At 42.8% G+C, this 27,802-nt stretch overlaps 1 protein-coding gene across 1 annotated transcript in view; it reads left to right on the plus strand.

The window, feature by feature from the left end:
- Wdr11 (WD repeat domain 11) overlaps positions 1-26,720 on the plus strand; it is a 50,107-nt gene extending 23,387 nt beyond the window's left edge. Inside the window, exons 12-29 of the mRNA XM_005351357.3 lie at positions 2,607-2,713; positions 5,251-5,326; positions 7,974-8,082; positions 9,371-9,495; positions 9,898-10,045; positions 13,799-13,905; positions 14,228-14,342; positions 14,682-14,853; positions 18,226-18,334; positions 19,588-19,650; positions 20,473-20,538; positions 21,177-21,354; positions 21,785-21,880; positions 22,341-22,506; positions 22,961-23,058; positions 23,807-23,952; positions 24,631-24,710; positions 25,838-26,720. Coding sequence (XP_005351414.1) covers positions 2,607-2,713; positions 5,251-5,326; positions 7,974-8,082; positions 9,371-9,495; positions 9,898-10,045; positions 13,799-13,905; positions 14,228-14,342; positions 14,682-14,853; positions 18,226-18,334; positions 19,588-19,650; positions 20,473-20,538; positions 21,177-21,354; positions 21,785-21,880; positions 22,341-22,506; positions 22,961-23,058; positions 23,807-23,952; positions 24,631-24,710; positions 25,838-25,995 — 2,119 coding nt within the window. The 3' untranslated portion in view covers positions 25,996-26,720. The remainder of the gene's footprint in view (positions 1-2,606; positions 2,714-5,250; positions 5,327-7,973; positions 8,083-9,370; positions 9,496-9,897; positions 10,046-13,798; positions 13,906-14,227; positions 14,343-14,681; positions 14,854-18,225; positions 18,335-19,587; positions 19,651-20,472; positions 20,539-21,176; positions 21,355-21,784; positions 21,881-22,340; positions 22,507-22,960; positions 23,059-23,806; positions 23,953-24,630; positions 24,711-25,837) is intronic.
- Positions 26,721-27,802: the final 1,082 nt, after the last annotated feature.

Consider the following 27,802-nt stretch of genomic DNA (forward strand, 5'->3'; position numbering starts at 1 on the left):
TGGTCTCGAACTCATAGAGATCCGCCTGCCTCTGCCTCCCAAGTGCTGGGATTAAAGGCGTGCGCCACCACCGCCCGGCAATGTTAAACATTTTAAATGAATATTATTGTCCATCTAGAACTATTAATCAGACAGGAGAAAAAGAACATACATTTGCACTCATACACATCCTCCAGGGCTGTCGCTATTATTAATTCCAGGGGTATATGAAAAAGTACTGGTGAGAGGACGCACCCCTGCAACACTCCTTGACTGTCTTAGACTGATCACTTAGTTCTCCACAGACTGACTGATGCAAAGGTGTCTTTTTCTTTTTCTTTCTTTCTTTTTTTTTTTTTTTTTTTTGGTTTTTTGAGACAGGGTTTCTCTGTAGCTTTAGAGGTTGTCCTGGAACTAGCTCTTGTAGACCAGGCTGGCTTCGAACTCACAGAGATTCACCTACCTCTGCTTCTGAGTGCTGGAATTAAAGGCGTGCGCCACCACCGCCCGGCTAAGGTGTCTTTTTCTATTGATTTTTATTGAGCTCTACATTTTTCTCTGTTCCCCTCCCTGCCTCTCCCCTCCACCCTTCAACCCTCCCCCAAAGTCCCCATGCTCCCAATTTACTCAGGAGATCTTGTCTTTTTCTACTTCCCAGCATCATCTCTTTTGTAATAGATATTACAAAATACACTTGCATATGTCCCTTTTCTGCCAGGATATAAGCTCCAGATGGGCAGCAGCTATGTCTGTCTCATTCACAGCGCCTCATATAGCCACTGGCACATGTTAGCTACTTAATGGATTCATTTTAACCCAGTGGATGAGAGGTAGGAGGGCGGATTGCCAGTCCCCAGAGCTACGGACACCACTATACCAAGTGTAATAACAAACTAGTGAGTTGATACTGCCAGCAACAGGACTTGGGAAATGCTCTTAGGGAATCTGTAGGCGGACATCTGCTTGAACACGGCCAGGCTTATAGACCGTAGATCAAATACAGTGATTCCTTCCATTTACTCTAGAAAAGTTGAAGGCTTCCCTGCTAGGGGGACAAAAACAGAAAGAGGAGACTAGAGGACTTTTCTAGTGGTTAACCCAGTTAGATGATCGTCTCTGTGGGTCTGTGTATTTAAGACAGGCCTGAGGAAGAAAGCACAGCTTTAGTTAGTTTCTGAATCACTGTGCTAACCATGAGTGTGTTGTGGCCATCCCGCCCATGTGTAGTCAGTAGTGTTTCCAGTGCTGTAACAAATAAAACTGAGACGCAGAGACCCAAGTAAGCAAGCACTAGAGTCAGTGTGTTCCAGCTGTATCTAAAGAAGGATGGAGAGAGGTGGTGTCTGGAGTGGGAGTTGAAACTGTACTCATTTCAAGCAACCATTAGTCTGAGTGTGTCAGTACAGCTTTACTCTGAAATGGTTGTAATCCTAGCTATCACAGCTATTGCTACTGCTTCAACTGCTATTTTTAGCTCTCTATGGATTCTGTTGTCCTTCTACCAAAAGAGAAGTTACACAGGAACCAGTGAGGAAAATCCTTGTAGTTAACATAGCAGATAAAGAGTTGACTGGGGTGTCTTACTCCAGTAATCTCACAGTTGAGAGGCTGAGGCACGAGTATTATCATGGACCTCACAGTATGCTTGAGTTCAACCTGGGGTACAGAGAAAGACTGTCTCAGAAAGAAAATAAATGGCAGCAGCTAAGGTTCTGAAGGTAGAGTGGTAAGCGTGGACGAGGCAATGTCTGATGGTCTCAAAAGCTGCAAACAGGCTTACATTGGCACAGGATTCACCTGTACTGCTTGGGCAAAAAAGCAAAATGGGGAAAAAAACCCCTATCTTATGCAATTCTAGTGATTGCATGCAGGTTGCTGTAGATCAGAGGTCAATAAACATTTCTTTTAAAGGATCAGTAATAAAGTGTTGAGGCTGAAGAGTTTAGATCTGAAGCCTCTCAAAACTGCTCAAGTCCGCCATTGTGTTATGAGAGCAGCCTTGGGCACCAATGGCTGACCTCCGAATCCTGATGAACAACTGTAAATGGGACCCAGATCGAGACTTTTGTCCTAAGCAGCCTTACTACAGGGAAGAAACTGTGTCACCATTGCCTGTCAGCCCCACTGCTGTCCTGTCAGGACAGCCCTGTTGAGGCCTTGCTTTCTGTGTGGTGGAACTCTCGGGACTTCTGTCTCCTCCTCCTTCTCAAAGCTGCAGGCACATGATTTGCCCAGTCAAGCTTTGCTCCTGTTTTGCAGCTGGGAGTTTTGATAGCATCCCTCGTAGTCACTTTAAGGATTCTTCTCTGAGTGTTTCTGCGCTGCTTGTTTTAAACACTTAGGTTCTTGAAAATTGCTCTGAAGTGTTTCTCCCCAGCTGAATTTTAGTATCCATTTTAATGATGGTTTAGATTCCAGTAACTATCTTGTCATTACACTTGGAGATAAAATTTCAATTTGAACGAATTTCATATATGTCATAGTATTCAGTGATGTTGCGGAAAAGGGTAAGAATAACATTTTAATTACTTATTAATAAAATGAGGTCTTAGGAAAATCTTATTTTTCAAATAAACATTTCAAATGAGAAAAAAAAGGTATAAGACTGAAATTTGTTTGCTTTCTAGGGGTATTGAGTGGACGAGCTTGACCAGTTTCCTTTCTTTTGCTGCTTCGACCCCAAACAACATGGGATTAGTGAGAAATGAGCTCCAGCTGGTTGATCTCCCAACAGGTCTGTGTCGGCCGACAGAAAGCCTGGGGTGGTCTATCGTGCCGATGGAAGACACTGTTTGTGTAAAACATGCTCAGAACATTTTCTCTCACCTGGTGTATGTTCTTACACCCTGTTGTTACACATTCTTTGGGTCAGTAGTAATTGCCCTAGAAAAGCCATAGCATTCCTTCCGTGTACATACTAATATTGTAGAAAGCCATCAGCCTGAACGCACAGGTGCCTAACAAAAGGTGGGACCCAGTCTTCGTTTGCACTCAGTGACAGCGTTCATGTAGAGGTCAGAGGACAGCCTGTGCGAGTCAGTTCTTTTTAACCTCTTGGCTCCTGGGGTTGAACTCAATTGCAGTGATTTTACTCGCTGAGCCACTGAGCCATCTCACTGGCCCTCTGAAAGATCAATTTTTAAGCCATCTCCCTAGGGCTTCTGCTTTGAGTTTGGACCATTGTAGGAAACCTTCAAAAGTTTTATAGGTTAGTAATGGTTTTTAAATGCTCATATTTAAAACTTTGATAGGTACAGGCTGACTGGATTATGGAGGCTTGATTTTAGGAAGTCTTTACAATAGAAAACATTTCAGGGCTAGGGATGTAGCCTCATTCTTCAGTGCTTGCCTAGCATGTTGGAGCCCTAAGTTCTTGCTCAGCACCACATAACCAGGAGTGACCGCAGAAGTTAGGAGGAACATTATCCTCAGCTACATGAGTTCAAGGCCAACCTAGGACATGTGAGCCCTGCCTCATAATTTTCAAAAAGCGTTTCTTAATTTGGGAGATGGCTCATCAGGTAACCACACAGTGGAGGTAGAGAACTGACCCCACAAGGGTTCTTCTGACTTCTGCCTGTGCACACTCAGTAGATAGCTAAATGTGTAGAAAGAAGAATACCAGGAGAGTAACTTGTTGGGCATTATTTACAACGTGTAGCTCAGTGAATTTAAGGAATGGAGAACTTTAGACTGTAGTAGCATGTGAGTTTTAAAGACCACGATCTTAGTGAGTTTCCTCAAAATAACGCAGAAACTGCCAGATCTCATTGAGTTCCAGGCTAGCCAGAGCTACATGGTGAGACCGTCTCTCATAAAAACAAAACAAAAACAAACAAGCAATAGTAAAGTCAGTATATACAGATGATTTTAAACAATAATGACGTGTAGGTGTAACAGGTGTTTGGTTGTTTTTCTGTATACAGTTGGTGTTAACTTAAAGAATCAGTGTGCCCATATTCCGGTGTTGCTGTAGTGTCAGGAAGTGACCTGGCTGGGCACTTAAGGTCCTGTGTTTCTTCTTTGCTAGCATACTGGCTCTGCTTTCTCTCAAGCAGTGTCATATCCCAGAGTTTGGGCAAGACTATTATTAGTCATCCACTGTTTCAGAATCCCCATTTGTTTTCTTCAGCAGAACTTTTGGCTAATTTAGAGTCTGTTGTTGCAGGTTTCTCTGGTCTGTAATAGTCAGCAGTTTCTGATGTCTCAAGAGGGTAGCGCGAGCACTCAGTGTAGGTTTTTGTAGCAGGAAGCTCTAGAGTTCTCACCCTTCCTAGTGCTGGGACCCTTTAACACAGTTCCTCATGCTGTGGTGACCCCAACCATGAAATTATTTTTGTTGTTATTTCATAACTGTAATTTTGCTACTGTTCTGAATCATAATGTAAATCCCCGTGTTTTCCAGTGGTCTTAGGTGGCACCTGTGAAAGGGTCATTAGACCTGTTTTGGGGATCATGACCCATAGGTTGAGAACCCCTGCTCTAGAGGTTAGTAGACTAGCAGATTCTAGAAAGGCCTGTTTGGGGAGCATAGACTGCACTTGCTGCCTGTAGGAGCAGGGACAGTAGGTGTGTTCAGTTGTTTTTCACGTTACGTTCTTTAATTCAATGTAAACAAAAATCTCTCAAGAAAACATTAAAATATATTTGTTCAGATAAAAAAGGTAGAACTTATGTTTTCATTTATAAAAATGGCTATCTTTTTTGGCACTAATATAGTGTATAGTTATAAGTCCCAAATTTCACTTAGAGAGGCATTTTGGTAGGATATTTGCTCAGATATTTCACTTAATACTTTGCACATAGCATAAAAAATCTTAAATACTCATTTCAGGAGATTTTTTTTTTCTTCCCAACTAATTGGTACTTGAACACACGAGTATGTCTTCTAAGACTTTAAGTACACAGCAATAGCTGCCAGTCCACAGATAAGCCTAAACTTTTAGACAGTGGTAGGTATCTCCAAGTTTCTAAAAAAAAAAATTAAATTTAAAAAGCTGTACAACATTAAAATATCTTTTTATGAAATAAATATTTAAATGTAAGAAATATAGTTTTGTTTCCTTTTCACATTTTAGGAGTATTTTATTTTATTTATTTTATTTTTTTTTTAGGAGTATTTTAAAATTCAGCTATTAGACCTGGCTTTGAAGCAAAGTAATGAATGAACAGGAGGGAGAGGGCGTGGCTGCATGGCTGACCACGGCAGGCAGTACAGCGTCTTGTTTTCGTCTGGTGCGTGCTGTTCACCTTTTTGTTTTTCAATTAAAGGGAGGAGCAGTGCTTTTCGTGGTGACCGAGGCAATGATGAGTCGCCCATTGAAATGATCAAAGTATCTCATCTGAAGTAAGTGTCAGCCGCACCGTCTACAGTTCTGTCTCAGTGGTGGAACCTCACAATTGCTTTTCACTTTTAAGAAAGTAGGGATGTGTTAATATTTCTAGAATTTGTCAGAAATAGCAAATAGTTATGTGTGGCCACATGAAAAGCATATTTGACCACAGGCGTGGAGACAGCCTTGAGATGCTCTGTCCCTTCTGCTTTCCTCCCCACCTCCCTTTCTTTGTTTTTAGCAATCCTGCTTTATATGTATTTTTCCTTGTATCAAAAATTCAAAAGACTATTAGAAATAAAACGAACCTAAATTGTACGTAGAGAAAATGAGATCTTTTGTAATAATCCCATGCTCAAAAGGGCATAAGACTTAAAAGGCAACAATCAGGAAAATTGCATTTTGTCATTTCATAAAACTGGATCAAGCTAGGATCATCTGAAAAGAGGGATGAACCACAATTGAGAAAATACTTCCATAAGATCCAGCTGAAAGGCATCCCTTAGTTAGTGATTGATGGGAGAGGACCCAAACCGCTGTGTGTGGGGCCATCCCTGCGCTGATGGTCCTGAGCTCTATAAGAAAGCAGGCTGAGCAAGCCATAGGGAGCAGGCCAGTAAGCAACACCCTCCATGGGCTCTGTCTGCATCAGCTCCTGCTTCCAGGCTCCTGCCCTGTTTGAGTTCCTGTCTTGACTTCCTCCAATAATAAACAGAACTGTGGAAGTGTAAGCTAAATAAACCCTTTCCTGCCCAGCTTGCTTTTGGTTATGGTGTTTTATTGCAGCCATAGACACCCTGACTAGGACAGCTGGCTTTATTAATCTCATGACATATAAAATTCACTCCAATGTCATATTGTTTTAGAAAACAGCTAAAGTGATAGCAATGTATTCTGGGATTTCTGTGTGAAGTTTATAACCAGCTTGTCAGGTCTACCCAAAACACCTTCGGGTTTTGATCTATGAATCAGAGCTGGGAAGAATGGACACCTTAACAAATTTTACAATTCATGAATGTGGCTTGTAACACCACCCATTTAGCTCATCTATGTCCAGAAAGATTACAGACTTTTCAGTATGGTATTACATGCAGCATTGTACATTAATCGATATTTAAGTCTTTATATATCATTTAATATTTTGTATCTTTTATGGCTGTTATAAATGAATTTTTAGTCTCAATTTCCAATTATTTATTATAATTGAAATACAGTTATATATAATTTATATTATAATTGAAATACAATTAAGTTTGTGATGGTTACCTTGACTCTTGTAATCATGCTAAGCTGAGTTACTAGTTCTAGTAATATTTTTGTTGATTTTTTTTAAAAGACTTTGTAGACAGTTTTGGTTGCTCACAAAGACTCTGCTGATCTTTCTTTTTTCTTCTCTAGCCCTTTTTGTTATTGTTGTTGTTGTTGCACTGAGTAGGGCTGCCAGTAAATGTTGCATGCAAGTGGCAAGAGCACACAATTACCATGTGTCAGGATCTTAAGCCCTGGCCCTTTAACATAAATATTTTCCTATTGTATGGCACTATTTTAACATGACCTATTCTTTTTGATATGGTATATTTTATTTTATTTCATGTCATACTATCTTAACATTCCCATAGCATATTTATACATTTGGGTTTTTTTTCCACAGATACATCTTTCTGTTATTTTCTAGTTCTGTTGTAGTCAGTACATTTTATCTTATTTCAGACTCCTTAGATTTAATGTGATTTGTCACATGTCTCAGTATCAGGTCTGTCTTAATGAATGTCCCTGTGACTTGAAAAGCTGTTGTTCTTACAACATTCTACGAGTTTGGTTCTCCATACTTACGCAAGGCTGCTGTGTTCATGTTAGTTTTCTGTGTATTGCTGAGAGGTTATTGCTGAGTTCCCTACATTAGTTCTGGGCTCATTTACTTTTCTCTTGAAGAGCTCAAGATCTTATGGGTTGTTCTGTGCTCTAATCAGGCACACATTTAAGATTGGTGTTGTTGATTGCTTTTTATTACAAGGAAGGATCCTTTTTCTTGGGTATTCTACATTTGGAAATAAGTCTGGATAGTCTGGTACTGGAGCGGCCAGTACAGTTTTGTTTGAATTGGTATTTAAATTTGTTTATCCTTCTGTGTACACCCTGTCAGGTTTTCTTCTAGACGGTGGATGCTAGAAGCTTACTCCTAGACTTGTCTGCTTAGGGTGTATGGGATCCTGTAGCATCCTTTTTACATCTCAGCCACTCAGCTCTCCTGTCTTCATCTCCTCTGCAGACTCTCTGAAAACGCCTTCATTTGTAACTTCTCCTTCCCTGAAAGTGATTTTGCTATTTCAGTAGTGTTGGTAGTTTCCTGTATTGGTTGTATTTCTTCTGATCATTTTCACTAAAACTGCATTCAAGCCTCTGTCTTAGTTATGTTTCCTCTTGCGTGAACCAGTCAGTGCTAATCTTCTCTTTGCCCACTTTGACTCGGCTTCTCAGTGATACTCAGTGTAACTTTGAACGTGATTTCTTATGGGGTCTGAATGTCATTGCCTATGCATGGGACATGCCATCTGAGGTTTTTTTTTTCTTTCTTGGTTTATTAACTAATTCATGATGTTTTGTTGTTGTCGTAAAAAGGGATCTTTCTTGATAAATTTTATTTTCTGTTGTTTAATTTAGGCAGTATTTAGCAGTCATTTTCAAAGATAAGCCCCTGGAATTATGGGATATTAGAACTTGCACCCTTCTTAGAGAAATGTCTAAAAGCTTTCCTGCCATAACTGCACTGGTAAGTCACAGCCTGACGGCTGAGTTTCCTGGGCACAGACCTGTGTGGTAGCTGCCTTTCTGTAGCTTGAGTTCACATCAAATACATTAACATTTGAATATCTTGAGGAACATAATAGACATAGTTATGAAAGAAGATGGGACTTAAATGGTTGTCATTCTTGACATAAAAACATATAAAGTTGGCCCTGATATCTGGTATTAGTACTTTTTAAAAGCCATAGAAATAAAACTGGTGCCTTATTGACGTAAGAAGAGGAAATGGATCAGTATCAGAAAGAGTTCAGAAACAACCCCGTTGGTATTTGGGGTCCAAATACACAGTATAGCCATATGCAAATCAGAGAGGGTGGTCAGACTATTCAGCAGTGTAAGAAAAGAGTTTCCCCTTTTAATTTTTAAGTTGTCATGCAAGTATACATTGTATGTTAAGCACCCCTAACTCTCCCTTTTCTCCACTCTCAGACCGCTCACTTGTACCCTGTGTCCCTCTAGACAAAAACTTTCCCACTTAAATGGAAGAAAATAAAAAAGAGTAAGAAACAGGTGGTATTAACACAGCACTGCATACGTAAATTAGATTCTCATGTATGTGAGAATTGGTCATGGGAACACACCCTGAAATCCCAGCACTGGAGAGGCAGAAGAAGGAGGGCAGCTCATTTCATACAGCCTAGCTGGACAGCAGAAGGAAGGAAGACTGTCTTACAAATACACATGTGTACAATAACTGCATGTTAAGACTTCTGTATAACAGGACTGGAGACAGTTCAGTGGTTAAGAGCACGCACTGCTTTTTTAGAAGACTGGGTTCAATTTCCAGCACCCATGTGGTGGCTCACAACTGTCGATGAGCGTGTGGCGCACAGACATATATACGAACAAAACACACACACACACCTATAAAATAAACTTTTTTTAATGTTGGTCCTGTAGAGCTGTCACAGGAACTGTTACATGGGGCGATTCTGGACTAAGCTCTTTAAAGTAGGTAGAGGTATAGCATAAACATGTAAATGAGCAACTGTGTGAGCACCTGTACCTGAGGGCGGCCTGATGGGAGACCATAGTTCTCTAGTCCTGGATGGGCGGGAATGCACGGGACTTTGGCGGAATTCATTTCAGCTTGTGAAAAAGAAAGCATGAAAACCTACTTTTAGAAGTTTGCCATTAAACGATGTCTTTACTGGGAAACCAGCTGTGTGCTGATAGATAGTAGCCCTGCCTGGCTGCTCTAAGCAGTCTTTGATAGAAGGGAGTCTGGCGTGTCTGTCATCTCTGCTATACAGGAGTGGTCGCCATCTCACAACTTGAAGAGCCTAAGAAAGAAACAACTTGCCACCCGGGAGGCCATGGCCCGCCAGACTGTTGTCTCAGATGCAGAGCTGGGTGCCGTGGAGTCGTCTGTGATCAGGTACTATGTGCTGCTTTCTGTCGGTGTACCTTTGTGCTGCCCACATCCTGGCAGAGTGCCTGGCAGACACCATATAGGGTGTCTGTGGAATGTGATAGACTCACTGAGATTCGTTCAGTGCAGACCCAGGTGACTGACTGAAGTTGAGCTTTGCTCTTGTGCTCAGTGTTGTCAGCAACACACAGTGCTGCTAACCTGTCGGCACCTTTCTATCCCTCAAAAGTTGAAAATGCAAAATGAACACTGATATGCCTAGAGATAGAATTACCATCTCATAAAATGTCCTGGGGATCCTCTATTGTTGTACTAAACTTCAGACCTCCTGTAAATGCATCTATACAGTGGATATCTGTGGGTATCACTTTAGGAAGAAAAAAATGATCTTTTTCCTCTATCTTAAAGCTTATTACAGGAGGCAGAAAGTAAGTCTGAACTCAGTCAGAACATCTCAGCTCGGGAGCATTTTGTGTTTACTGACGCCGATGGCCAAGTTTATCATCTCACCGTTGAAGGGAACTCTGTGAAGGACAGTGCTCGGATTCCGCCAGACGTGAGTGTCATTCTCACATACATCTCTGTGAGGAGTGTGCTCGGGGGTCTCATTTATCCGTATTCAGTGAAGATGGAGTTAAGGAAGACATCTAGAGAAAAGCCTAGTAAAATTAATGTTGCTATTTGAGAAGTCATCTCTGGTTGAACTTGGTCCATACCTCTGCAAAGAAACATAGCCTCGTGATTCTAGATCACATCATCATGTACCATGTACCGTGATGGTGGTCCACAGGGTACATGGTCCACAAACTGTCTCTGTTTGCTTTTGAAGCTGAGGACAGGAAGGGACTTTCTAGGGTTCACGGCCGAGTCATGACAGAGCCATGTTTGGAACTCATCCCTGTCTGACATCAGCAGCCATCTTGTTTCCATCCCATAGATTTTTATTAAACACTTGGTTAGTTTGGGATAATGATAATCAGATTGTGAGTTTAGTGGCATTAATATTTACGTATTCGTAGCTATCTTTTTTGGCCTTGTGGATTCAATTATAGTAAATAATTGGCACCGGCATACATCTTACAGATTTCTTTTAATAGATGAGTTAATAAACTGTTAACCAGTACAGATTATAATTAAATGGAGGCATGAGGAGGGATTTCATACAATGTGAATTTAATTAAAATTCCTGCCTAAGAATAGATGTCCTCGCAGAAAGCTGACTCCCATATTTAAAGTGGCTCACTAAGGATCTTGACTAGCTGCAGTCATTAAAGTTAAATGAGGCAAAGGGACAGATCAGTTGGGGTCTCTGTTGCTGTGATGAACACCGTGGCTATAGCTGTGGGAAGAAAGGGCTCATTTCATCCTACGTCTCTCAGGTCACATGCTGTCACTGAGGGGAGTCAAGGCAGGAACTGAAACAGGCCATGGAGGAATGCTGCTTATTGGCTTGCTTGCCGTGACTTGCTCTACCTGCACAGGGATGGCATTGCCCACAGTGAGCTGGGCCATACCATATCAATCATCAATCAAGAAAATGCCCCACAGGCCAATCTGCTGGAGCCATTGTCTCAGTTGAGCTTACCTTTTCCCAGATGATCCTCCTGTGTAAAGCTGACATAAAAAACCAGCCCACATGGTATCCACTCCAAAATGGTGCCGTCACATGGCTTTTAAAGTTAAAGCTGCTGGTGGCAAGAGCCAAGTGCTTCTCCAGGCTCCCCAGAACTTCTGTGTCACCTCGAATCCTGTCAGCTGGCTTCTCAAGTGAATGAGTCAAGAGAACCAAGTTTTCTGTCCTACTTTCAGAAGTGACATGTTGTTTGTCCTTGGATCAGTCCTACTTATTGTAGGGAGTAACTACTGAGGCCCTTGAATGGATGGAGTCCTCTAGAGGCTAGCTACCAAGTCTCCTCTGTTAACCGTCAAAGAATTGAAGGCATTGCCCTAAAGCCATTATCCCCCAAATTAAAGTTAATGTAAGAATCTTTTCATATTATAGCATACATTTGATTATTACATAGACTAAGTCATATATAAGACTTAGTAGTATCTGTTTCTAAGTACATCTGATATTGTCACATTTTTAGGATTTTGGAAGGATGGTATGGTGATATGAATGTGAAGAGTTGACATTTGGTGATTATAATAGGAAAGTAACCTAACTGTTTGCAGAGAAAAGCTGTTGTAGCTAAAGCTGCTAGAAGGTGGGAGAGTGCACCGTGCTCCTTTAGCCTCCACAGAGCTCCTTTTTAGAAGCCCAGGAAAGGTGTCATGTGGGCTCTCACAGAGCTCCCACCAATAGAAAGTCTCCACTTTGCAGTTGCTTCACATGAGGCCAGAAACTCAAAATACCAGTCCTTCTGACTAATCCGGAGAAAAAGCCATGAACTTTGGAAATGAGTGTTTATTTTTTAATTTATTACATTATTACTTACAGTGTACACATGGCAGTCACAGGACAACTTGTAGCAGTCAGTCCTGTCTTCCTACCATACAGATTCCAGGCCTCAACTCTGGTGGCCAGGCTTGGAGACTACCATCTAAGCGCTGGTCCTGTAAGTGCCTTTTTCAAGGTAGTCATGCCACACAGCTTACAAGGGGTCACCTCTATTTTGTGGTCTCTTTATTGGCTGAATCCTTTTATTTCAAATGAATGGCATTCTCTGAAGGAATGACTGTATGCATGGAGTCTCCAGTGAGATTGGCATGCATTTCAGATGAAGCACATTATGTCAGGAAGGAATTGATAATCTATATACTATGTGGGAATTGGTTTTGGTTTGTAAGTTTTTTGAAGCTGAATTTTTTTCAAGCGACTATAATGTAGTATGTAGAAAAAGATTTTTCTTATTGTTCTTTCAAATGTAAAGTTCTAAGCATTGATTTTGAATTGAAAATTTCCCTCTGGACTTTGGCCCCCAAACTATGAAGTACATAAAATGGTAAAAGAAGAGAGAGCGCCTGGCATATTTTAAATTGTACGTATGTGTAATCCTCAATGACTTTCTTTATCTTGAAAATGGAAAGAGTGACAGTGAATGTTGCTCATTGTGCATCTGCCCGGTATGTGGGCAGGGCAGCAGCAGGGCAGTGAGCTCTGCACAGGGCATTGAGAGCCATGGGGATGCACAGCAGGTCCTCAGAAGCACCTCTGATGCTCCCTTAGCACTGCAGGAGAGGGTCCACATGTCTGCACAGTTGAATTAACACAGCTACGCTAATTTGTGGGCTAATTTAACCTATAATCTCATTTTTAAATATGAAAGGGAAAGTAAGATTTAAAATGTGAAAGTATCCAAGACAAAGTAAACTGAAGATCTGAGAACATAGCTTCATATTACACAGAATCTCATGTACTTAATGTAAGTTGTTTTTGTTACTAAGCTCATTGCAAAACTGATTTTTAATTTCTGGGATATTACTAGGATTTATGTAATATTTAGGGAGGCAGTCGGTCATTTTGCCAAACATTGGCACGTTTCTGACCTAACCATAGAGGCCCCGCTGAATGCTTTTATTGTTCTGTAAGTGTAAAGTGAGTTTTCTTTTAATGAGTGGAGAAGCAGTAAGTAACCACATTGTTTACTACTAACTTGAACTGCGTATTTCCAGTGTGGCAGACATTGCTTTCAGGGCTTTAACTTTATAGTTTTACCAGCAGCACCTGACTCCACCAACAATAACAGGCCCAAGGCATAGCAAGGTTAAATAAGCACTCCCAACCCTGGGCCACCTTAAGAGGTAAAGCAGGGGCCCGGCAGAGCAGTCTGATGCCAGAGCACTAGTGCTGGGGCCTCCGCTCTACCCTGTGCCTCTGCTGGGTTTCCCGTTACTCTCACCTCTTACAGTAATGTGTCAGCGAAGTACCAGGACTTCTCTTCCAGTGTACTACACAGAGAGTGGCTGAGTCTCCCTTGGTATGCTTAGATGACCTTTAGTAATGAGACAAATTAGAGGTGGCTCTCTAGACTGCAATTTAGGTTTTTCTTCTTGGGATTTTTTCCCCTAAATATTTCTTCCTAAATACACATCTTCTCTATAGATGAAGTTTGGATAACTATATCCAGTGTTCATTTGAATGGACAATTTGGTTGTTCTTCAGATTGTAGTGTCCTGTTTCAGCACAGTTGAAGTTGGTATTCAGTGGCTCTTTCAGTGTTCAAAGTTTTAGGATTTGATGGCATTCATAGTAAGTAAATGCTTTATAAGTAATGCATTTCTTATTTCATTGTGATGGCTACAGGGAAATACTTTATTCTGATGGTGACTCAGTAGAGAAGTTCATGTGTGGTTTTATTGCTTCTAGGGTAGTATGGGCAGCATTACCTGCATCGCTTGGAAAGGGGATACCTTAGTGCTCGGAGATATGGATGGAAATCTAAACTTCTGGGATTTGAAAGGCAGAGTATCCAGGTAGGAGCCAAGGAAACTTTCTTCAAATGGAAACTTACTGATAATAGGACTGATAAACTTGAGTATAAATTGGAGCTTTGAATCCTGTACTGTCTAGACTTTGGAAGAAGAGTGGTCATGAGCCAGGCTCTGATCAGTACGGTAGACTCTGATCTGCAGGCAGCCATGCAGAAGCCCTGGGACCTCGTTCCAACAATATTAATGGGCAGACCCCCTGTCCAGTGTGTTTCCTATTCTCTCACTCCTGATTAGGATAGTGGACACACTGACCGACAGTGTTCAATTTCGCATTGTGTTGGTGTTTTTATTTCTTTGTCCTTAGAGGAATACCCACACATAGAAGTTGGGTGAGGAAGATTCGTTTTGCCCCTGGCAAAGGAAACCAGAAGCTGATAGCAATGTATAATGATGGCGCTGAAGTGTGGGACACTAAAGAGGTAGGCCCAGCCCTACAGTCTGCCGGTGAAGCCAGGGAAGCTATTGGTATGGGAACTGGTTCGCTTTTCCACTTTTTCTGAAAATGGAATATTCAATAAGTATGTCCAGCCTCTTATAAGAAATTATTTGTTAGAGAAGTGAGACAGCGGGACAGATTGATTGATGGGCTTTTTAGTGCCATCACTGTGCCTGAGACCTGTGGAGTGCAGATTGCGGGTGGGAGGTGGGCTGCCAGAGGCTCTTCATCTGCAGACATATTCTGGGCCTCTGCCACACAGCCTCTGACCATTGGATCCAGAATGGTAAACAACTTTATTTTCTGTCAATCACTCTTACAGGTGCAGATGGTGAGCAGTTTAAGAAGTGGAAGAAATGTGACCTTTCGGATTTTGGATGTGGATTGGTGCACATCAGATAAGGTGATCTTGGCATCTGATGACGGGTGCATCAGAGTCCTGGAGATGTCGATGAAGTCTACGTGTTTTAGAATGGATGAGCAGGAGTTAACAGGTAAGGCGCACTCCTGAGAGGGTGCTTGCTGCCACAGGCTATGGCTATCTAGACAGATGGCACCTGCTGCCTCATTTCAGAGAGCTCTTTGGAAACTGTGACTCTGTTGACTTCAGGAGTAAGCTATGAAGCTTTATGTGTCCTGCATTTTGTATCAGTGCAGATCCACTCTGGTGCATGGTTCTGTGTGTCATGATGTTTCTGTCCTGTCTATGAGTAACCAAAGCTAAACTAGGTGATTGCACTATCCTGCTCCTTTTTTGTGTAGTTGTTTTGAGTTTGTTTTTTTTTTTAGATTTATTTACTTATTATGTGTACAGTGTTCTGCCTGCTTGTATGCCTACAGGCCAGAAAAGGGCATCAGGTCTCATTACAGATGGTTGTGAGCCACCATGTGGTTGCTGGGAATTGAACTCAGGACCTTTGGAAGAGCAGGCAGTGCTCTTAACCACTGAGCCATCTCTCCAGCCCCTTGAGTTTGTTCTTTTACAAAAATTAAAAGAGTAGTAAAAAAAATAAACATAACAAAAACTGCATTTGTGACTTGTTTTTCCTAAAGAAAAGATAAGAAAATTGCAAGCATATCCACCCAACTGTTTAAAAGGCGGTTTTTGACTTTCAGAGTGGAATCCTCTTTAGAATGCACTTTCAAAGGGCAACAGTGGCCAGGTGGTAGTGGCGCACGCCTTTAATCCCAGCACTTGGGAGGCAGAGGCAGGCGGATCTCTGTGAGTTCGAGACCAGCCTGGTCTACAAGAGCTAGTTCCAGGACAGGCTCCAAAACCACAGAGAAACCCTGTCTCAAAAAACCAAAAAAAAAAAAAAAAAAGAAAAAAGAAAACAAAGGGCAACAGTGTTTCTGGTCCTAACTGGGGTAGCCAGGAACTTCCAGCTCCAAGTACCCTCTTGTCATCCTCCATGTGCACTCCTGGCTGTCTGTTTTATAGACATTTCTTAGAGCCTTGCTCATTCGTTTACTGACTCAACTCAGAACTGCCTGTGCTTTGTAGAGCCAGCTCCTCTTTGGGACTTGGGAGACTGAGGCTTTGTGACAGTGCTCGTGGTGTCACTGACATGTACTGTGCATTGCCTGTCACCCCAGCCCCTGCCCGCTGTATTGGGCCACTAGCTCTTCTTTCTTAGTAGCTGGGACTGCCATCAGGTAAAGGAAAAGCCACTTGTTGCATTCCCATGCTTGATCTTGAGTCATTTGTCAGCTCTGCAGAGGTGTGAGGGCCTCCTCGCCAAGGGAGACGAACACAAGCGAACACTTCACAGTTGAAGAGCCAAGGAAATTGAGGGAACACCAAGGGTGATGTTTAAAAAACAAAACAGTTGCTAGTTCTAAGCTGAGAAGTAGGTAAATAAAATCTAAGTATTTAGAACTTTTTTTTTTTACTTTTGATTTAAAATTTAAATCTCAAGGCTCCATCATCACTCTAATGTGCACTACAGAACTGGAGTCCATCATATTCACCGTGTAGACTGTATTTAAACATCTGGCTGTAACCAGGGTTTACATCATCATACTCTAAACTTGACTAAATTAAAAAGAAAAATATTACTCCCGTTCAATCTCTAGTGGTATAGCCTCAGCCAGAAAGGTGGATTTTAACATAGTGATGGGGAAGGGTCACTGCTGGGCACTAGCTTCCCAGGGAGGGTAAAAAAGTAGCCTTTATTGGGCTCCAAGTCCTTTGTCTTTTCTTTGCCCTGGTTCTCAGGGTTGACTCCAGAGCCTTGGACTTGCTAAGTGCGTACACTATTGTGTCCCTAGCTCCCAGACTCTAGGTTTTTTGTTTGTTTGTTTGTTTTTTTATTTTATTTTTTATTGAAAATTTCCACCTCCTCCCACTTCCCTCCCCTCCCCCTCCCTCTCTAGTCCAAGGAGCAGTCAGGGTTCCCTACCCTATGGGAAGTCCAAGGTCCTCCCTGCTCCCCCCAGGTCCAGGAAGGTAAGCATCCAAATAGACTCTAGGTTTTTAAAAATAATATAATTATCAAGATGTTTGGGGAGTAACTAACATCCTTTCAATGTGGATAGTATTTTAGGTGCTTTTACAGAATCAGCAGTAAAAGTCTCAGGTGTGAAAACATTTCTCACCTTTTCTGACTCTCGAGTTGGAAAGCCTGTGCACAGTATTCTTCGCCAGTTTAATTTTGATGTGGCATATAGAATGCTTGCTAAAGCAGCATTGCTTCCTAGAAGCATGAGTCAGATAGGTTGCTTGAAATTTTCCATAAGAACTAAAAAGAAAGAGATAAAGTTGATCTTAATAAAGATTTTATTAACTTAAATATATAAAAAATTATCATTTCAAGTATAATCTTTATTAATAATTACTTATGATATTTTACCTTTTTAAAGCACTAAGTCTTTGAGATCTTGTTGATATTTTATCTGTATTGCCACCTAAATTGGGTTATAAATTGTATAACTCTGAGGACAAATTTTCAGCAGAAATATTCAAGTCCTGTTTGAATTTTATAACATTTCTTGTAAGCAGTAGCTACATATTCAAGTCCCTTCAGATCTACTTAGAAGTTACATAATGACTGAGTCAAGTATCAGGATGTATTAAATTATTCTCTCTTCTTCATGCTAGCCATCTTTCAGGTGCTCAGTAGGTTTCTTTCATATTAGATGGCACAGTCTGTCATACGTTTGGCCATTTTAACTGATCGTTTCTGTTCAAGAGACCAGGGAAGAAAGACTCCATGGGAGCTGGAGGAAACTGGGCAGTGAAAGCCTGTGGGCCCCTGGGCAGTGGGTCAAAGGTGGGGAGCCAGTGGAGGGAGATACTGTGCGTAGCTGCTAAGTTTCTTTCCATTGGAATGTGCTGAAAACAGCCAGCTCTTATTTGCTTTGTATTGTCCTAATAAGTAGCTGCTGCATGTTGGGGGCTGTAGAAAATTATCCCTGTGTGCAAAAGACTTCATAAAGGACTCATGGGAATAACAGAGATCAGAGGTCACCCAGTTCCTTCACAACAAACTCCTGATGGATGGGTAGACCATGTTAGTTTAATAGTCTCAGAAAAAAACCTATCTGGTGGTACAGACAATGCAGGTAAATGTAGTTGTTTTTAATGTTTTTTAAAATGCGCTTTACTGTTATGAATTGAGTTATTACATTGAATCTTTTTTTTCAGTAGTACAGAGCTTTGTATCATTCCAGATATTGAAACGTTAAAAAGGAGAAGGAGAATATACTAATCAAACTTGATGCAGAGAACCCCTCCTCTGGAATAAAGTCCCAGGTGCACCAGGTGTAGGCATTGGTCTTCTGACTGCCCTGTAAATGGTCCATAGCTGAGACTCTTTTGAGTGATAAAAGTTCATTTCATTGAGAAGCACTCTTTTGCTGCCTAGAGCCTGTGTGGTGTCCATACCTCCTTATTCCAAGGGCCGCCCTTGCCTTGAAAGCCTTCTTACTACACCAGCCTTGGAATGGCCGATATTCTTTGGACATTTCTCACATGTAAGTTATTTCCTTTTGTTTTCTGTGCATAATTTACTTGGGGTTGAGGGTCACTTATGAAAAATAGCCATGGCTTATAGTCCAAAACTTAGAAGGAATGAAGCCCTAGCACCAATCCAAGCAAAGGCAGAGGGACTGCACATATTGTGAAGAGGCCACTTGTTTGTCCCAGCTCCCAGAACCAAAATAACCACACAGAAACCATATTATTTAAATCACTGTTTGGCCCATTTGCTCTAGCTCCTTATTTGCTAACTCTTACATCTTAATTTAACCCATCTCCATTAATCTATGCATCACCACGAGGTCGTGGCCTACCAGCAAAGTTTCAGCATGTCTGTCTCTAGCAGTGGCGCCATGGCTTCTCTCTACTCCACCTTCCTTCTCCCAGCGTTCAGTTTAGTTTTCCCTGCCTAGCTAAGTTCTGCCCTGCTGTAGGTCCAAAGCAGTTTCTTTATGGTAATCACAGCACACAGAGAGAAATACCACATCACTACACGGATTCCTCTTGTACCTGTTCACTGCTGTGGGGCCGTGGCAGAAGAGTGGGTCAGTATGGAGAGGAGCTGCTGGTGCCTAGGATGCTCTCAGGGCTGGGTGATCATCACACAGGGCTGCATCAGGACAGAGGGGAAAGATGACTGTGAAGAGGGCCAAGAGTTGCTGGAGGTTTGGAGCCAGGCCTAATTCTTTATAAAGTAGAATCAGAAGGGTGTTTATAAATCAGTGTCTACCTCACTGCAAAAAGTCTTCATAGGAACAAACCAGAAATTATTTACTACAGTTTACTGAACTTATCGTATGTGGATGGCACAGGGTAGTGTGATATGAGGGTTTTGTTGTTTTTAAGGCAATGAGTCTCTGTTGCCTAAGAACTATCTACTTAGAGAAACAAATGCCATCCTACAGGGCAGAGGGAGCAAATCACATTAGTCATCGTTTATTGTAGGTTCTTTACTGAAAGGAGTCTAGACCTGGTCGTTCTGTGAGCCAGCCAACCAGTTTTCTCCTCTTTGGAAACCTGTGGTTGTCTTTATTCATTTCCTTGTTTCTTCTGTTCAGTAAGACAGAGACAGCCAGAAAAATGGTCGGTGGGTCCCAGGCCCTTTGTTACTACTTTATCCTGTAGCCAAGTTTTTAACAAGAGGTTATAAAAAGGTTATTTCTATGTTAATACAACCCTTTTTTTAGTAAAGAAATACATGGTAGTAAATGCAGAGATAATGAATGATTCAAACTTTTTTTCTGCACAGTGATTATCCAGAAAATGAAGAAATAAAGACTCTCCTTCAAGAACAGTTGAATGCGCTGTCTAAGTAAGCACTGTATTTCATAGCAGATAAGAACACTGGAAAGTGACACACGTTAATTTGACTTTTTAAAACCCAAGCAGTTTTTTTCCTAAGTGTTAATGGCCCACAGAGAGACAATTTGTTGACATAGGTTTGTTCCTCAAATTGTAAGTTAGAAGGACTAACTTAGTAACTGCAGGGAGAGAGTGTCCGTCTCTCCCAGTTCTCAGCTCTCAAACTGCTGTGCTCTATCAGGAGTTCCATGCCCGTGAACGCCTCATGGAGCTGTGTTAGAGAGCACGGGCAGGTGACTCTGAGACAGCCTGTGCCAGGTGCTGTGAGTGCACAATTCGGGCTAAGAAACTGGTGTTCCTTAGAGCCATGAGCAATTAAAAGTAAATATTGAGAATTATTTTGCAAAAGGAGGAGACAAAATAAAGGTTCACATGAAGTTCTTGGTAAAATAGAGCGTTTTTTTTTTTGCAGTCTAGAATCTATGTAATAATAATCTTTAACAAGTACTTGATTAATGCAAATTTCAAAATAATTACTTACTTGTCTTCAGTTTCCTAAGATTAACTTTTGTGTTTAATTGGGAAACTGTAGACTTTAAGAATAATGTCAGCAGTGACATCCTCGTTCTTGCAGTCAAGTAAACTGTTGCAAGACTAGAAAGCAGAGTCCTGGCCCTAGTGCTCAGGGTGATTGACAGCATCCTTCCACTTGTGTAAGTTGGGAGCCAAGACAGTAACTGCTCTTAGAAATCCTGAACATGTGTTGATACATCTCTTTGCTTTTGTTTGGTTGGAAATGTTTGCCCCCCCTCTCTCTGTATTCGTGTTGCAGCGACATAAAGAAACTCCTGCTTGATCCCGAATTCACTCTCTTGCAGAGGTGCCTCCTTGTTTCCAGGTAATGCTCTCTGATGTGTTGTGTAAGAGATAATTTCAAGTTAACTTATTTCTTTTATTGAGGCTTAGAACATTACAACCGAACTCTGACATGTTTTCAAAATCCAAGCTCCTCCTTTAGATTTGACTTACAACCCATTTAAGCGTGCTGACACAAACCTGAAGTCTGGTGACATCTTGAATGAGGCCTGGGCTTGCTGTGCTCAAGGACTTCCACATACGGGCAGATTTAAAAATGTCAGCTAAAACTGTGCATCTAAGTGTATTGATAAACATACCTATGAGTTACTATCGAAAGCAATTACCTGCGCTTTCCTAGTGTTTAGCAGAGTCACAATGCGGGCATTTCCCTCCGTGTTCCAGAGAACAAGTGGCAGATTGTTTTGACACTTTATCCAGAAGCTTTTCCTGTGGAGCTGATGCCCAAACACAGAGATACTGGGAGAGCAGACCCGGGGAGCTGTTGGATGTGAAGGGCTCTGTGTGGTCAGGCATTGTGCTGTTGGGAACCCAGTAACCAGGCTCAAGGACCCACTGCTTAGCGCTTTCCCTGGTGGACTCGGGACTTGAGGACACTCGAGGGAGCCCGATCCGACCCTGGAGTGTAAATTCATGGAGGCCTCGCTTTCCTCCTTCCAGGCTCTACGGTGATGAGTCAGAGCTGCACTTCTGGACAGTGGCAGCCCACTACCTGCACAGCTTGTCCCAAGCCAAGTCTGGAGACGCAGTGGTAACCAAGGAAGGCGCTCCTCAGGACAGGCTGAACAACCCTCTGGATATCTGCTACGACGTGCTCTGTGAGAACGCCTACTTCCAGGTGCTGCCGCTGCCCTGAGCAAAGCCTTAGTCACAGATATGAGTATCCTAAACTTGGGGAACTTTCGAGCCCTTCCTAGAAATAAGTGTTGTGGCACGTCGTATGAAAAGCCTGATTCTCTGAAAGCTTATAAACACTAAGTTTTAATGCATACTCACACACAAAAGGTTGATTTTTGTCTTAAGTTTTTTAACTTGGAAAGTTTATTTTAATTTGCTCACTTCAATTTTCAATAAATCTCAGTTACTTGACTTAAAAAGTTTGATAGCCCAAACTAAACTAACTTCCTTTCTTCCTTCTTTCCTTCCTTCCTCCTTTCTCCTTCCTTCCTTTCTTTATTCCTTCCTTTTCTTCTTCCCTCTCTTCCTTTCTCTCTCTTTCTTCTTATTCCTCCTTTCTTGCTCCTCCTCCTTCTTCTTTCCTACTTTAGAAGTTTCAGCTAGAAAGAGTTAATCTACAGGAAGGAAAACGGTCAACTTATGATCACACAAGGAAATGCACAGACCAGCTGCTACTCTTGGGTCAGGTATGTCAGTTCTGATGCTTCGTGGAGTTGCTGGTTGATGGACATTTCAGAGCGTTGTTGTGCATGCATAGTCTCACTTGTGCATCCATATGCATATAGCCACTTGAATGCGCGTCCTTCTTTGTACACACTTAAGCTTTCTTTAGCAGTTCCACCAGCACACATTGTGAGGCCGCAGAGCCGTGTGGTTAGCCCACTGCAGCTTTAGCTTTGCTGCACCTAGCGGTGCACAGCTGAAGTGGACGCTCCTAGCAGCTTTGCCCCAGGCCAGTCTTTATGCTTGCTTTAGAGCCAACGTGCAGGACTTTTACCAGCCTTGTATGTGTTGCTAAGGCATCCAGGAGTGTTTGCAAGTGAACATTATCTCTATGCTGCAGACTTAGACGGTCCACCTTATGGTTCTAATAGGCTCTGTTGGAAGAGAATTCCCCGTAACTAGAGGAGGTGTTTCTCTTACCAGACAGACAGAGCTGTGCAGCTGCTGTTGGAAACGAGTGCAGATAACCAGCACTATTACTGTGACTCACTGAAAGCTTGTTTGGTCACCACTGTCACCTCCTCAGGCCCTTCTCAGAGCACCATTAAGCTGGTGGCAACCAATATGATCGCCAATGGCAAGCTGGCAGGTAAGGCACATTTTTATTGCATCTGTCGGTGCTGGGTTGGGCTGCTGAAGACACGTCTCTATAGATGCTATGGAAAACTAGTGCTATGTATAGGATGACTGCAGTCACATGAGCCGAGCTTATTTTAAGGAGTATTAATGATTGCAGTGACAGTAAGCAAGGGTCCCATGACCCTGCTTCACCCCAATTCATGCTTTAGAATGCTCGTGCTCACTACCCTGGGTGCTTGAGAGGTAACATTGTAGAGGTAACTCTGTACTAATAGTTTATTTTAAAATTCAGTTTGACAACTTCCCATTATTCCCAGGTTAAATACTCCTTATCTGAAACAATTAAGTGTACTTACCTTGTATAAAATGTACAAGACTTAAGTCCAATGTAGTTTTGCTTTTTAATAATTTGTTAAAGAAAGCGCTGCAGGATCAGTTGAGGGGACTATTCTTCTGTCTTCCAGAGGGTGTTCAGTTACTCTGCCTGATAGACAAGGCTGCGGATGCCTGCCGCTACCTGCAGACGTATGGCGAGTGGAATCGAGCTGCATGGCTTGCAAAGGTAGGTATTCCCAGTACGTGTCCTGAGAAGTGACGTAGAGAACTCAGCTCTTTTGCTGCGAAGCTGTTCTTGTGGCTGCTTGCTGTTCACCTCTGGTTGAGTAGTATTAGCTGCTGCTTTTATTGAAAACACCTTGCATTGACAGAAGTCAGGTGAAACAGTTGATTCCTGCCTGTTGGCATCTGATGCAGCCAGGCCTCCAGCGCTGAACCCTGCAGTTTGTGATAAACTGTTTCAGTGAAGCACAGTTCGCTTCTCCACAGCGTGTGGTTCTGCTTCTTCCTTGGGAGATGACTTCAGTAAATCAGCTCAGCTTGATTCTAGAGTATAGGAAATGCATAGGATTGGGGGTTGTAGTGACAAACCTAATTTGCATTAAGCGTTCTATTCCTTTCATAAGGCTGGGTTAGTGGCAGCAGATGGTATAGCAAAGCTCCTAGTACAAGTCTTAGTTACCGTACGTGTGGCAGGGGTGGCTTCTAGCAGGGAGCTGTGTCAAGGGTCATGTTAAATATAAATTGGGCATCCGGGCTTAGAGACAGCTTTCAGATAAGTCCTCCTGGCCCAGGGACATTCTCCATATAATGTAGAGACAGGTAGAGAGCAGGAAGTTTCACTGGGAGGGAGTCCCCATGTTGCCAAGCTTTGAGAAAAGCTGCCAGGCCATGATAGACTACGGCCTCTCACCAGCAAGGCCTTCTCACATACCAGAAGGATATTTCTGTTCTAACATGGACCTTTTTCTCAGGTGCGGTTAAATCCTGAAGAATGTGCAGATGTTCTGAAGCGGTGGGTTGACCACCTGTGTTCTCCACAAGTCAATCAGAAGTCCAAGGCCCTCCTGGTTCTTCTTTCTCTGGGTTGCTTTGTCACTGTGGCAGAGACACTTCACAGGTATGACTGGTGAGCCCTGGCCACTCAGACTGGGTGGCCACTTCTCCGTGTTCTCGGGTTCTAAGGGTGGAGCTAGTTCTTGGCTGTGATGTGAAAGGAGAATGGTACAGCTAAGGTTGTGTGGCACCTAATGGGGATAGGGCATCTCTGTTGATTAGTTATTTGTTCTAGAGCTCTAATAGTTTCCAACATGTTTGCCAAGCCTGAATGACACATTTTAAGACTATAGAAGTCTTTAGACAGTTGGGGAGGGTTCAGGCTTGAGAACTTTAGCTGAGAAGAAGCCCCAAGAACTGTAAGAGGTGGGAGAGTACGGTAAGGTGGGGTGTCCCTATGAGCATCTCACTGATAGGAGATTGACTTATTGAAAACTAGAGGCAATAGATTGAGACAAACTTGAGAGATTACTGGGCAATGGGTACAGAATTTAGAAGAATTTGTGGTCCTGGATTACAGTGGTTTAAACTGCTTAGCACAGTGGTCTGCAGTGTCCACCATGAAGCCTGTGCTTGGAGACGTGTGCTCTCTCCTTCATAAATCAGGCCTAGGAGTGTGTTGGCGTGACTTGGAGAACATTCCATTTCCACGGGAAATGTGTGCAAATCGTCAGATGCTTGGGTGGCTCCGCCCACCTAGGACAGATCTTGAGAACTGACTTGTTTCTGTTCCACTGAGCAGCATGAGGTACTTCGATAGAGCGGCCTTGTTTGTGGAAGCCTGTCTCAAGTATGGCGCGTTTGAAGTCAGCGAGGACACAGATATCCTTTGTGCTAAGAGGAGAGGAGGTAACATGAGTGGGATTTACAACTATATCATATGGAGAAAGGGCCACGTCGTGAGTCAGCAAACCCAGAGGAGAAAGGGGGGAAAAGAATCTGAATGGCTTGCTGCACTGCAGCCTGGTTAGAGGAGAGGCAAGGACTGTGCAGTTGAAGGGCCTGTGCTCTCCAGTGTGTGCTTGAACTTAAGTTAAGGGAAAGTGAATAATTTAGAAAAGCATGTGGTACTAGTACTCTAAAATAGTATTCAGAATGACGTGCTTTGTGGAACATGTTTTGTATGTTTACCCAGGAAACAAAGATTAAAAAATTTGAAAACCTCCCACTGTACCCAAATAAGCCTCTGATATTTAATAGGATAGAACATTTGAGTTGAGCCATGCAGGCAGGCTGCTGGGAGCTGCCCACACCAGCGACACTATTTCTTCTAACCAGTTCCTGGGGTGCTTTCTTCTTTTGAAAAGAATGGGCTTGTGAATATAGCTCCCAGGTCCTTGTGTTTGCAAAACTACCTTTTCTCTTATAGTTTTTCTTGAGTTTCTGCATTTGACCTAATTTCTCTATGTTGGTTGTTATTTAGCCCTGCACATACTCATCTTTTTAAAGCTAAACTAAAGCAAAATTTTTGAAAAGGTAACTAAAGCCTAAGGTTAGGCAAAGCCATGGCCCCAGTCACTGGTGCACTTGGTCTGGTATCAAGCTTTTCAGAACACAATAGAACAGGGCTGTCTATCTCAAAACCCAGTGCCCAGCTCTTTAGAGCCTCTTCTCTAACTAACTGCCAGTCTCTGAGAAACTTCCACATGGAGTGGGGGGTATGTGAGGCTCTCTCCTGTCCTCTGCCATTCTCCGGTCCTCAGTGGAGTACGGGGGTAGGAACATCTGAGGACGCTGGCTGGGGTCTTCTACAAGGAACACTGGACTCAGCTGGTGCAGAGTGCAGCATGGTTAGACCGAGGCACTTCCCCCTCGTAAAGAAATGCCTACACTCGTGACGTGCTGCTCCCCATGGCCACCAGCCCCGTCTCCCCCACCCCCGAGCACCTGGGCAGAGCTGCCCTTCTACTTTGGCATCTGTGCTCTTGGCTTCCTTAACTGAAGTCTACAGAAGCTCATCACTGCCGTCTATGCAGACTATGCCCGAAGCCTGAAGAGCCTCGGTTTTAAACAGGGAGCGGTGCATTTTGCTTCAAAAGCTGGAGTAGCTGGCAGAGAGTTACTGAGTGAGCTTGGATCCCCCAAGGAAGAACTAACAGAAGGGTGACATGTTCTGTGCAGGGAATCCGATGTTGGAAGCAAGGTGTGAGGGGCACTGGCCTGACTGCTCACGGTCGCAGTCAAGGTCAGTCCAGACTGATATGAAGACCTGGTCCCTGTCAGTTGTGTCTCCACCTTCTTAAGGCTGCAGGTCCCGGCAGCACTGGAGCCAGGTCTGTGTCCCGTGTGAGCTCAGAACAGTGGTACCCACAGTGGGAAAGTGTAGTGTTCATTCTTTTGGAAAGTACTTTTAAGATCCCTGTGACTACTTTTCAATATTTGTAACTTAAAAACTCAAGAGAATGGATTGCTTTCCTTTCTCGTTTGTTAATTTAAAGATTTTAAGAATCTGTAACAAGAGATTGTGCAACTGATGGATTCTCAGACACGTGCTGTGTGTGCCTGTGTTGATAGGCATTTGTTTAGGGCACAGCAGGACAGAGCATTTAAAGACACCTTGAGAACACAGTGGATTCATTGCTTTAGGCATTGGTGAGTTTTGTATTTGGGACTCAGTCTTCATGGAACATGTCTAAGCTTCACATTTAGTGTTAGTGGTCTAGGATGGTCTAAATTTTAACTCCTAGGATACATTCCAGTAACCTCATTTCTAAAGCCTCTTTTGTACATTTTTCTGCCTTTGTTTTCTTCAAATAGATGTAATTATTATAAATTATTGCTCAGAATTTAAACATCTGTGACTATTAAAATGATAAATAAAGGAAAATCCCAGCCAAGACTTCGTTGTTTTGAGTTTTTTCTTTTTGAGATGGGTTCTTTTGGCCCCAAATAGCCAGATGAACAACACCTTCACCCCTACTTTATTTTTCCAGGGACATTGAGAAATACAACTTCAGGTCAAAGTTTCAGTCCCTGGTTCCCAGCAACTTGGGGGCAGTTTCCAGACCCCCGTTTTCCATTTTTGAAGTTAGCTGCATCAGGGGTACTTGAGGAAGATGGCTTATTCCAAACCAATGTGGCACCTTGGTGAAAAGACTGGGTTTGACCAATGGCTATACATCTGAGCTGAGATAAAAGTCTCTGGAGGTGCCAGTTTTCTTCCTGCAGCTCCAGCATTTGAAGAAATGAAGCCACTGGTTGGCTGGGAGAGAGGCTGGAGAGGAGGGCTGGAGAGGGAGAAAATGCTGCCGCAGCTCCATGCCCACACCTGCTGGTTGCTGTCGTGCTGGTGGATGGTCACTGCCTTTGGTTGTTCTTGTTGGAAGGCTGATGGGGGTACGTGCGACCAAAGGCAGGTGACTTGAAAGACCTAAAATGTTACCGCCCTATCCTTGACAGAATACTTTTATGACTCCCACTCAGGAGTCAAATTGTTGCCTCGTGAAGTCTCACTGGTGACAGATTGGCATGAGGTCCCCCGGTACCCACTGTTGAGTGTAGACTCTTCCCTACTCCCTGTGCTAATAAGAATGCCAGAAAGTTCATCTCATCTGGCACTTCCCAGCCTCAGGTTCTCACTAGAGAAGCTTCAGACTGACTTGTGACAGTTGTCATTTGTTACAGTTCTGAGGCAGAAGGTGTCGGATGATGGAAACAAAGGCTCAGGTTTCAGGAGCCGTGTTAGGAGCACGTGGAGCATTTGAAGCACACCTGTCTCATTCCAGACACAGTCTGCCTCGAGGCCTGCCTTCGTTCCAGTCACTTGTCACTCTCCCATCATGTTAAACCAGAACAGCGAGGGCCAGAAAACAAAACTGAGTTGTGTTGGACACCAGTGGTATGCATACCTGTTGCAGAAAATAATTCACTAAGGAGCAGAAGAGTGTGTGTCCTGATTGTGGAGAGATCCCAGA

Source organism: Microtus ochrogaster, chromosome 8, assembly GCF_000317375.1.
Source record: "Microtus ochrogaster isolate Prairie Vole_2 chromosome 8, MicOch1.0, whole genome shotgun sequence".
Lineage (NCBI taxonomy): Eukaryota > Metazoa > Chordata > Mammalia > Rodentia > Cricetidae > Microtus > Microtus ochrogaster.